This window comes from Homalodisca vitripennis, chromosome 6 (genome assembly GCF_021130785.1).
Source record: "Homalodisca vitripennis isolate AUS2020 chromosome 6, UT_GWSS_2.1, whole genome shotgun sequence".
In the NCBI taxonomy this organism is placed as follows: domain Eukaryota; kingdom Metazoa; phylum Arthropoda; class Insecta; order Hemiptera; family Cicadellidae; genus Homalodisca; species Homalodisca vitripennis.
Genome location: NC_060212.1, coordinates 85,020,761 through 85,033,427, shown reverse-complemented (window position 1 = coordinate 85,033,427; position 12,667 = coordinate 85,020,761). Strand labels below are relative to the sequence as shown.

Here is a 12,667-nt window from a genome sequence, read left to right as displayed (position 1 = left end):
AAGGGTTAAGAAATGAATAACAATGATCCAACAGATACAACAATCTCCTTACTGGAACTTTTCAATTTCTATTATAGGCTTAAGAAAATTTTAAACTTGAATACGCGAGAAATTGGAGGCTGAATTTTGAACCTGGTAGTCCGGTATAGGCTGAGTGTGTGGAATGCCAGCATTTACACTAGAAGAAACAGTCTTTACTGATTGACATATTTTATTTTTAAATTATTAAATTAGTTTTACTGTAAAAAATGTTTTAATTCATAATATACATAAAAAACAAGATATTCTGAACAATATTTTAATCATTGATTAAGTAGCGAAAAGTTTGTATAATGCGAGAATTTATATTTTTAAGAGCTTTCATTGTTAATACTTTTAACATTGTTATGACTTATAAGAAAATAACATACTACGGAATTGTACATTTCAAAAAGGCCTAAAAAAGTGTGTGTGAATATTCTAAACCAAAATATACATTGTTGCTAATAATATATATACTCTTTTGATTTTCATGTAAAGTAAATGTATAGTGATACTGACCTAAATTAAAATATACTGTGTTCACTTACGTATTATGTTCTCCTTTAGGCCAGTACAGGATAGACTATAGCAACAGCGTGACCTACGGCAAACCGGGGGAGTGCTCGACGACGCAGGACAAGTGACCCCGCGCGCGCGCCCGCTCGCTCATGTCATCTAACCCGACTCAACCCGACCTGGTGCAGTTTCCGCACAATTATCCACTCCTGCGTGACGTCTTCCAGCTCCCGCCCCGCCCAGCCTTCTACACTATTTATTTCTCTAACTGTAATTTTACGTTTTTATAGTGTTATAGTATTAACCGCGCACTTTTTATAAGTTTTTAATAAGAGCATTATTTATTGAAAATTTGTGTAGTCGTTTTAGCTTTACCGCCTCGTGTAGGCGTAGCCAGCCACATAACTTTAATGATGTAACTTAAATAATTTATTTTTGTTCGTTTTTAAGAGTTGGAGTGTATTATTTTAATCCAACTTTTTGGTCTATTTATTATTTGATTTTGTTTTGTACCTGTAAAATCAGCTTTATACCTGCAGAGTTATCTGTATACAATTGCATTATTGATGATTTAAAATTTTGATGATTATACAAAATATTTTATTGTTAGAAATATTGATTTTACTATTTATACCGGTAAATATTTCTTGTTATATACTAACGGCTTTTACAAAAGTTAACTATAAAACTCACACGAGTGGAGCTCTCTTTCTCTCTCTCTCAGTAAAGTGACCTTATGGCAGAACAGAACAGTGACAGCATCCGGTACTTAATATACTACAGTAGCTTGCTTCACATTGTCTCTCCTACCATGTGAATAGATCCACTGAGTCTAGTGTTGTACAACAATTAGTGACTTGTCTGTGTTCATTGCTGTAAATATTCAATTAATGTTACATTTATGTACATAGCAACTATTAAATATTACCAATTAAGTCACAATAAAAATATATTTGTTAAGTTGTAACGTGTGAGTTAAAAAATATTTTACCTTTGTGTACTTTAAAGGCAAAAAAATGAAAAAATATTTGAATAAAAACAAAACCTTAGAAGTGTTGTTTTTTTTCATCCCTTTCAGTTTAATACATATTTTCCTTTCTGAATTCCAGAGTAAGAATACAAGATGGTACATGTCTATATAGGATGTCAAAAACTCAGAGTGATAAAGAAAGTACCAGAAATAGTTTGAATTTGTTTTAAGTATTTTCCTCACTTTATTCAATTTTGGATTGACTATATGTATCTATCCCCAGCTCCCTTTGCTAATTAACTATTTCTATGGTTAAAAAAATATTTTGTAACAAACTGTCTGTTGTATAGAAGGAGCCTTAGAGAATCTACGAGAATGGAACTTGGGTGTCTGCCAAATTAATGAAGCCAGAAGATACACACAATCATTAATTAATAATCCAATTTATAGAACAAGATACTAAAGTTGGGAGAGTGTGAGATTGTTACTTAAGAATTCCTAGTGGAAGCTCCAAACCACCTGGTATTCCTTTTATTAGTGCAACTTGAAAGTTGCAGATTGTTTATCAGAAAAGTGTATCTTTGTATAAGTTCAATTTTAATTAAAATATGATGAATCAAATTGCTAATACCATAATTGTTTGAGGATACTTTGTTTTATAGAAAAAAATTTAAATAAAAATAAACACTAAAATATTACATTCCAGTTGCACAAACATCAAAATTGATCTTCGGAGTGATTGCATCCTCCTCACTGTAGTTGACAATTTTGATTGTGTTCACGAGAATTGTGTATGAACGGTTCAGTGCTGTTGTCTCTGCACATGAAATTTCATTTTGGAATAGTATTGTGTTCTTCATGAAGGTTTGAATGTACATTGAACCCGAACCCCGATTGCATTTTTTGCATTCAAATAGCAAAAAAAAATAAATAAATAAGAGTTGTTTAGTGACTTAATTAACATGTGTGATGAATGACACAGCTTCTTGAAGAAAAGTTTGCTAGGTTATAAGAGATGCTTTTTTTAAATCTATTGCAAAATATCAGTCATCTGAATCATACAAAAATGTGAGGAATACAGCTTCAGTATATTTGGAAATTCATAGGATTTTTAACCTTATTTAGTGTATTATTGATTTTAGTGTCCTGATTGACTGCATGACTGTCTATAATCCAGTCAGCTAACTTTGGTTAGCGTGAAGCGAACTGTGTTGGAATGGGTCTTCCTGTTACTTGATGTTGCATGCACTAACTTATATAGTATAAAGCCTAGCAAGTGTGTAGAATACATTTTGGTGTTGCAAATTTGGAATTGGCATAGAAAACTGGTTATAAACAGCCTATCAATATAGCAAAGACTCCTACTAGTTTTGATTACATTTGTAAATATATGTTTTTTATCAAGTTCAAGCTACTTATACTTCAATAAACTTCTTACTCTTTAAAAAAATGTTATAATACAACCCCATCCAGCAGTTTTTATTTTACTTGCTTAGAAAGAAAGTAATTGATGGCTAATCTTATTCCCTACTGTAACTACTCGCTACTCATTTACAAAATTTAAGCTTTTTACTCTTATTTTAGATTAGCTATAAACAGCATATTAGTTTTAGTTTTTTAGAACTCAGCCTACAAAGGTGCCACTATGGGAAAAAACTAAAGTGGTTTCTCGGTTTCGAAATGAAGACATATTCACAAGCCTCGTTCCGGATGTCCATCAACTACCCAAACAGATAAAAATTATGCTTTCAGACCATCAAAAGACCATTGATCAAATGTCAGAAATTAATGTGTTACCTTGGGTAGCTTGGTTTAGCAAATTATATCTGAAGACTTGGGAATAAGAAGGGTCTCTGTCAAGTCTGTGCCTTGCATTCTGACTGACAATCAAAAAGAATGTATAGTTGAAACATGTTATTTGAAAAATAACTTGAAACCATCCTGGCTGTTTTTCAACATTAAAACAGTTTCAATGAATGTTTTTCTGAGCAGGAAAAGATGTCACAGCTGTATGGTGTTCATTTAAACATGGCATCATAACACAAAACAGCAACAGCAATAACTGTCAATACAGAACAAGCCAGATCGACGATCCAGGTGGCACTGAAATGGCGAGAAATCGCATTGCTGAAATGTAGTGGCAGAAGTTTGTACTGCACAAGCCTCTCCCACAACAGATATTCAGGAATTTCCGGGTACCCTGTCAACTTGATAATGTTCTGATTTTTTATTTTTTCAAGGCACTATCTTTGTACAAAATCAATCATTAGTGTAACATTATATGAACTTTCTTAATATTTTTGGAGTAAAATGCTTAATATCATCCATATTTTTGATGCATCAGATTATCTAATCAACTTATGCAGTCACATGTAATGATTTCCGTAACTTGATTAACTTGATGTTTTGTTTTTAGATTAAAGACTTAATCCTCAAGACTGCAACTGGAGTTTACCTATGTTAACAGATTAACATAGGGGATAATTTGTTTTAAGTATTTTCCTCACTTTATTCAATTTTGGATTGACTATATATATCTTCAAGTCACAATATACTTGAATACAGCAAAAAATGATGATTACCCATGTGAATAGATATATAGTATATTTTTACTTGTGTGGTGTAAATAAACCACACAAGTTCCTTTCTCATAACACCCAAAATTTTAAAAGTACTTATTAATTTACAATGTGACACACTGTCAAATGCTCACGTGTTAAGATAGTGTATAACCAAATATTATTTATACTGTATTGTAAATAGCTCTGTTATATTCCCTTTATATAATTACTTTCTTACAGATGTTTTGATTTGCACAGAAAACCTTTGTTGTGTGAATAAAGGTTGTTGTGGTGAAGCACCTTTGTTGTGTGAAGAATAGAAAACATTCTATTGTGTGAATAAATAAAATTATTCTTATTGGGTTGGAGGTAGAAGTTTTTAAAAAGACAAGTAAATCTTGCTGTAATGAAATGATGATGTGACTGGAATAATTTATTAATCATATGAGCCACATTGGCTCCATAATTTTGTTTTGGGACACTAGAGTAGATTATCTAGTGTATACTATGTTGAAAAAAAACTGGGACACCTGAGATTTTGTGAAACTAAAAAAGCCATAGATGATTCTATTCAGATTCAGAAATTCTTTATTCATAAAACAAATGCACAGAATGTACAATGAATAGAGCCATATCAAGAACATTACAGTCAAGAAAACATATCTAACATCAATTTATAGAATATTCACTTCAGTAACATAAGCATTACTACTAGTGTTGTAGTTAGTTTTCAACTCAATCGGTAAATGATTTAGAAACTTTTTCCCCATGTATGAGGTTTTCTTTTTATAAAATTCCAAGTGATGAGAATCATTAGATATATTGAACCGTGTATTATATTGATGTTTTCTTTCTGTTAATGCAAGATTGCAGTTCCCTAAAAATTTGCTTAACTGAATCTCTTCTCTTTAATTTCTTTATAATTCTAATAGCTTGGTTTTGTATAACTAGAATTTTGTCTAAATTATGTGATGTGGTAGCTCCATAAATAGCTATACCGTAGCAATGTGAGAATTTATGAGAGCATAATAAACTGATTATAGAGATTCTACACTGCAAACCTTAGCCAATCGTCTCAGTGCATATATACCATTGGAAATTTTATTTAAAACATAGTCCATATGTTCATTCCAACTTAAGTTTTTATCTATAATCAATCCTAAAAATGTTGTGCTATAAGCATTTACTAATTGTTCTTCCTCAATGAAAAATGTTGGGTTAAACCCTGTTTAGAGCTTGTTTTATGAAAAAAGAGATACAATTTGATGTGTTTGAGTTTAATAAAAGGGTTTTACTTATCAAGAAGTCTTTAATCATTGAGAGACCTACGAAGAAGGACATCTCGACACTTTTTCCAGAGATAACCACATTTGTGTCATCAGCATATAAACAGACAGCAGAGCTTTCTCCAACCAGTAAAGGCAACTGATTGATGTAACAAAGAAAAAGAAGTGGATCTAATACTAATCCTTGTGGGACTCCATGCTTTACTGTTTTTAGTTTTGAATTGAATTTGTTTTTAAAACAATACCGAGCACTGTTTGAAACGCTCTATTTTAACGTATTGCATCCTATTTTTTAACTAAACCACACAAGTTCCTTTCCCATAACACCCAAAATTTTAAGAATACTTATTAATTTACAATGTGACACACTGTCAAATGCTCACATGTTCTCCCTTATCCACTGAATTGATTATTGAATCAATAAAACTCAATACCTGCGGTAATTGTAGATCGTCCAGATCGAAAACCTTGCTGTTGACTGTTTAAGAAATTGTTAGATTCCAGATAATTTAAAAACTGGTTATAAACAACCTGGCCTATAACAGGCAAGATCATTTGGATCTCCCTTTTTAAAAATAGGAATTACTTTAGCTATTTTGAGCTTATCTGGAAAATTCCTGATATCAAAAAAGAGTTAACCAAATGTATTAAGGGTTTTAATATTAGTGGACAAGACTGCTTTAGAACAATAATTGAAATTTCATAAAATTCTGACAAATATTTGTTTTCAAATGATGAAATTATGCTTTTTATGTCAACCTCATTTACTGGTTAAAATTTAAAAGTAGTCGAAATTTGGTTTGAGTGCTGAAATTCAATATTGCTTTCATGGTTAGTGGAGGAAATACTCAGAAGTATTAAGCTATCAACTGCTTCAACAAAAAAATTATTAAAAATATTAGCAACCAAGGTTGGGTCTGTCAATATTTTACCGTCCACTGCAAGTGATACGTTTGATATTGAAAGCTTCTGTTTACGGACTTTGTAATTAATTAAATTCCAAGCAGTTTTAACTTTATTAGGCGCTTTAGAAATTTTACTATTATAGTAACTCATCTTTTGCAAGGTAATAGACTGGTTCAACTTTTTTTTTCTTATTTCTAATGGTTAATTTAATATTATTTTTAGTAATTCTGAATTTATACTCTAATTTAACTATTTTCTTTCCTCCTACATTTCACTCTTCAGATGCCCATTTATTATTTTCCATTAACTGCTTAGAGGTAAATACTTTAGGTAAGTTTGCATCACATTAGTAACAAAACAAAGTGCTAAAAACATCATATTTATGAATTACAGGTATCTGGAAAACTTCACACCAGTTTAACTGAGACAATTGTCTTAAAAACACATTATAATATTAGCTGTGAATTTTCTAGTTAATTTTCTTAAAACGAGATTCTTTTGATTTGTTATTCCAAAAATTTCCAGCAACTGTGCATCATGATTAGACAATTGAGTTATAATTCCACATGTATTTAAATACTCTTTTTTATATTAGTTATGAAGTATCTATTGCTGTTTGTGACTTATTTGAAGTTCTTGTTGGAAAATCTACAGTGTAAATCATTATACACCCTAAGAATATTAGCAAACTGTTTATATATGGAACTATCCACATTTAGGACATTTATATTTGGATCACCAGTTATAATTACATTTTCATACTTGTTATTTAATATCTCCAATAATAACTCAAACTTAACCAAAAAGGAGTCCTCATAACAATGTTTAGGGCTCCTGTAAACACAAGTGTGAATGAATAATGATCTATTCTAATCTCTGAAACACAACATTCAAATTCTTTTTCAATTATAATGACTGGATTGCCGGTAAAGTGACACTTTTTGAAGTCAAATTTCTGTGTACCAGAATGACAACACCACCTCCAGTGCTTAAGCATCTTGCAGAATGAGAGGACTTAATGTAGTATATATTTAAAAGAATTAATTCAGTTTCTAATTTTTGTGTCCAAGAGATCTTTTTTTTAACAATAATCCATCACCAGTACTGTCAATTCATTTTTTGAAGACAGAGAGCCGTTCATATTAATCACAGTGTAAGCTAGGAGTGAACGTTTTGAAACAATATCAATTTTTTTAAGCTGTGACCTTTCAATGAATTTGACATCAAGTGGTTCTTTATTCAAAATATCCAACACAATTCCTTCCACAAAAAGCACCGAGTATAAGGAACAGTCATAGCTATTTTTTTGCTGCACACCATTACCAACAGTTTTGCACTGTGTATGTTCTAAGAAACAGAATGTATTGAAGACTAGTATAAACTGGAGCAGGATTAACCAGGTAATAGTTATTTGACCCTAAAAAGAAATAAGACTCAACCAATGAATCATTATAAAAATAACAATGTCCCAATAAAAAAAAAATAGTGTATAAAAACATTTCAGTGATTAAAAGAATATTTTTCTTTCAAGAGATACAGGCAAAATCACTATTATAAAGATCTGCATTTTTTTATAAATTGATGTCTACATAACCCTCATCTCTTTGGTTTTCACCAAATTAGAATAAAGTTTATTGAAAGCATTCAATTTATTTATGTGACAAGCTTGAGAACACTAAACACTTCTAGAGGCTAATTAGTTTTATCCACCCTTTTATATCACGTGTGGAACATTCCCATAGCTAGTTATGGAAAATGATTATACTTCAGTTCTCTTTAGATTTCTTCTTTATTTAATAATTTCATTGATGTAGACACTACCGGTATTTTATGAACACTTTTTATACATTCCTGAGTCAACTAAATTTGTTAACATTGTCTATAGGCTGGATGAAATTATCTTCTGATAACACGTTGCTAATATGTCATTACATAACTTGCTGTGTAGTAATTTTCAAATCATGTACAGAGAGTGCACATATCATGCTAGAATAAAATTTCCTTTAAACAACCAAATCAAATCAAATAAAAAAATATCTTTATTACGTTATCATCAAGATAAGTATAGTGTCATACAATATTACTGAGGAGCAAGTACAATTCTGAGTAATTTTTCAAAAGTCCGGTTGAGTTTGCCAGCTCATGAATTCTTCGATGCTGTAGAAGGGTTGATTGAGAAGCCAGGTCTTCAAGTGACGAGCGAATTGTTGTTGATCCACCTTTTTCAGCATCTCTGGCAAACAGTTCCACATTTTGGCGCCGATGTAACTTGGCTTATGTTCAGTGCTGCGGAGTGTCGGTGCACAGGAAGGCAGTAGTCAGTGGCACGTCTGGTGTTGTAGTGATGGAATTGCTCACCCCTTTCTGCTATGCCTGGAGTCTTGATGTGGACATACGATACTGTTTCCAGGATGTACAGGCCTATGACTGTTAAGATTTTGAGGTGCTTGAAAGCATCCCTGCAAGACTCTTGTGGTTGGAGATTACCCAGTATTCTTATGGCTTTTTTTTGTTTCAAAAGTATGCGTTGCAGGTTGCCAGAAGTTGTACCTCCCCAAGCTGCTATCCCATAGCGGATATAGGATTCAAACAGGGAGAAGTATGCAATCCTCGTGGTCATGGTGTTTCCTATATTTTTTTATTCGTCGTATTACATACAGTCTGGTGCTTAGCTTTTTGCAGAGGTTGTTGATGTGTGGTGTCCAAGAAAGGTCTTGGTCAACTGTTACCCCAAGGTACTTGGTAAAGGTGGTGTCATCAGTCTCTGGTAGCCTTGGAGTTTTTTTCTACACCTCCCTAGAATGAGCTGTTTTGTCTTCTTCTCATTCACAACTAGGTCGTTGTTATGACAATATTGGATAGCCATATTCACTACTGTGTATGCATCTATTTCTAGTTGACCAGGAGTTCTTCTGCCGAGCAAGAGCACTGAGTCATCAGCATACATGATGCAGTTGCTGTATTCCTGTATGTACTTAGGGAAGTCATCTGTGAAGAGAATGAACATAATGGGTCCCAACACAGAGCCCTGGGGTACACCTCTTGTGATCTTTTTTGTGCTTGACCTGACCTTTTCCGTTTCTCTATTATTGTTGTATCTTATCTCAACCACTTGTGTTCGTTCCGTTAAGTAGCTGGTAAACCATGCTTTTGAGGTTCCACGAATTCCAAGTGTCATTAACTTTTTCAGAAGGTGTTCATGGTCAAGACTATCAAAGGCTTTACTGTAGTCTAGAAGAATGGCAGTTGATGTGCTCCCCTCTTCATGCTGATCTAGTAGGAACTCTACAAGATTAATCAGTGCTGTGGTTGTAGATTTACCAGGTAGGAAGCCATGCTGATATTCTGTTAAGAGATTGTTGTTTGAAAGATGTTCAAGAAGTCTAATCAGCACTAATTTTTCTATTACTTTGGATATGGTTGGGATTAGTGAAATAGGTCTGTAGTTGCCTGCTTTTGTGGCATCACCTTGTTTGAACTTGGGGTACACTTTTCACAGTTTCAGGGCAGACGGGAAAACTCCTAATAAAAAAGATAGATTAGTAATGTGCATCAGTGGTTCTATAAGTTCGTCTTGGCACTTTTTCAGGACTATGGTAGATAAGTCATCGTATCCTGCTGAGGGCTTTGACTTCAATCCACTAATAATTTTGGCAGCTTCTTCTGAATTAGTTGGTTTCAGTGTCAGGTTGGGGATGTAACTATTTTCGGTCGGAGTAAATGGTTGTTTATTGTTCAGCCCATTGTTTATGATGGTTTCTTCAGCCATGTTGACAAAAAAGTTGTTAAGATAGTCTGCCATCCGCACTGGGCTGGACGTAACCTGGCCACCTACCTCGAGTTGGGTGAGGGCATTTTTGTTTTCTTTTGGCTGCCTTTCTAAGTTTATGACATCCTAGATGGCGGAGTTGCAAGCCATATTCTTTTTTGAGATGGGCAGCGTGTCTTTTATGTTCCTCCCTACCAGTGGTGTTGTAAGCGTTTTGAGCGAAAAGAAATCTTTGCCTCAATTGTTGAGCATTAGGGTTGTGGAGAGTGTGTTTATTTTTGTTTCTGCTTCTTTTGCACCTGGTATGTTTCACTGGACATGCTTGATTGAGTGCTGCAAGAAGAGTTCGGCTGAAATTGTCATATGCTTCATTGGAGTTGTATACTTCTGTCCAGATTTCTTGACTAAGGAGATGTTTCATTGTCAGTATGTTTCTGTGACTCATGTTTCTACCCCTCCAACAAGTTATGGTTGGCGTTTGAGTTTTTCTTCCCTTTATGATACATAGTTGTCCCGTATGATCTGATAAGCTGGTTTCTATTACCTTTACAGTGATTTCTTCTTCTCTGATGTTGCAGCTTACACAGTCGATGGATGTTCTTGATGTTGGTGTTATCCGAGTGGCAGGGAGGTTCTTTCTATAGAGGTTGTAGCTTGCCAGGGTCTCGATCAGTAGTGTTGTGTCGTTTTGATTTTTCAGGCAGTCGATATTTATGTCACCCATTAGAATGATGGGGTGTTGCTGAGACTGTAAGTTTTCTAGGGCTTCAACTCTACATGATTAAGTTTTTATGTAATCTGTCTCCAAAGAAATACTATTTTAACTGAGATAAAATAATAAAACAACAAGAATTAATTTCTCGCTTAATTTTATCGTCAGAAAAGTATATATTTGAATTTTTTTTAACTTACCTAAAATAAAAATTTGAGGGACAAGTCCTGCTTACCATCTTTCAATTCCCTTTACTTACCAATACATGTATTTATGTCCAAAATAGAATTCGGGTCTCAAAACATCTAGTAATACATTAATCTGTTGCAAAATATAATTTTGCTTTGTAATGAGTTATTTTATATACAGAACAATTAAATTATATTGTGAAAAATATTTATTGTTTGTGGGTATTTCATTGTAACTATAATATCAAATATCCCTTCCGGCTCAGTAGGAAAAAGGTAGATTTCACATGTGACCGTCATCTCTAAGTTGAAGATGCATTATTAGTTTAGATGTTTAATTTGCAAAACACTTCCAATGTCGGCATGTTAATTGTAATACTTTCAAACATTTATAAACTTAAGTTATATTTGTAAAAATATTTTACGGATCTCTAAGGTACTTCTATAATTTTAAACAGCCACAATCTTGAAACCTTGAGTTAACAAAAAATAAGCAAGAATAAATTTTGCTTGAAATTGCTTAACAATTTTAAGCTGTGTCAATTTTGATTTATGTTACAAAATAACCAAGATAGATATTTTGCCCAAATTTGAATAACGTTTTATTGGTTGTGAATGTTAAAGAACTTAACAAAGCTATATGTAAATACTGTCCCTGTACCACGTTCAGTCTGAATATATTAAGAACTACGATAGTTATAGTGTTCACTATATTCCTGCAATGTTGTCTACTAGTTAAAACTTTGTATGCCCAGTATGTCGAAATCTTACAAGATATAAAAAATACTTAAGACCAAACACTATTGTAAATTACTTGAGAGTTCTAGAACATTTTTTTGTTTAGCACTATCATGCATAATAGCTGATTTATAACCATCATTCCAAACTTTGAATGGTCACAATCTTGAACCCTTAGGAGCTATCGAAAAAATTAAGAAAACTCGTGTTTAAATTTGAATGCTCACCGTCTTGATACTTTTTATCATCGATTAAGACTGAATAATGAATTCATCTAAGTTATGTGCAATTTCTGCCTTTATATTAAGTTTAGTCTGAATAATTGAAAAACTATGACATTGTGTTCACAAACTCACATTATATTGCAAAAGCCCATATATAAAAACATTTTGGATTATGGTATTTATGTATTCTGGGGGTCATGATTTGAGAAAATGCAAAAAAATCACCTGTAAATTCCGGCATGAGGGCAATTGCAATCTACATATTTGGTCGCCATATTCCAGCATTCCTGTGCTCTGAGCATAACTCCAATGATAATCTGCGGTTGAAGATCTTCCTGCAGCTACGTTGCCAGTTCTCTTCTTTCTCCTGTCCATCATCTACACCTAATGAAGGTATGTTCTGCGTCATCCTGAGGTTAATCTCGTAAAACGCAAGTGGGCAACTCCCATTTCCCCATCTTGTACGATCCAAAATAAACGTGGCCCAACAAGAACTGAGTGAGGAAGAAGCCTACCTCGCTGTGCTGTTTCTCCATCCATTCTGTGATATTACCGATCAATTTTTTCGTCCAACTTCCATGGAATTTAGCATCCCTGCGAACATGCCAACTCTGCATTCTCACAACTTTTCCAACTCGCTCAGCTTCAACTCTGAGCTCTAAATTTCTGTCAAAGAATATACTTATGTTCTTGTACTTTTAAATCAATGGGCGACTTGCGATGATCTGAATTGCTGGCTCAGAGACCGTCCAGTACAAACTAGCAATCCTCAAAGC

At 33.3% G+C, this 12,667-nt stretch overlaps 1 protein-coding gene across 3 annotated transcripts in view; it reads left to right on the top strand.

The window, feature by feature from the left end:
- Window positions 1–1,439, top strand: part of LOC124364484 (trithorax group protein osa) — a 40,540-nt gene extending 39,101 nt beyond the window's left edge. For all 3 annotated transcript variants that reach the window (XM_046820015.1, XM_046820013.1, XM_046820014.1), the window contains exon 8: window positions 589–1,439. In XM_046820015.1, the coding sequence (XP_046675971.1) occupies window positions 589–665 (77 nt within the window). In that variant the 3' untranslated portion in view covers window positions 666–1,439. The remainder of the gene's footprint in view (window positions 1–588) is intronic.
- The last annotated feature ends 11,228 nt before the right edge of the window (window positions 1,440–12,667 follow it).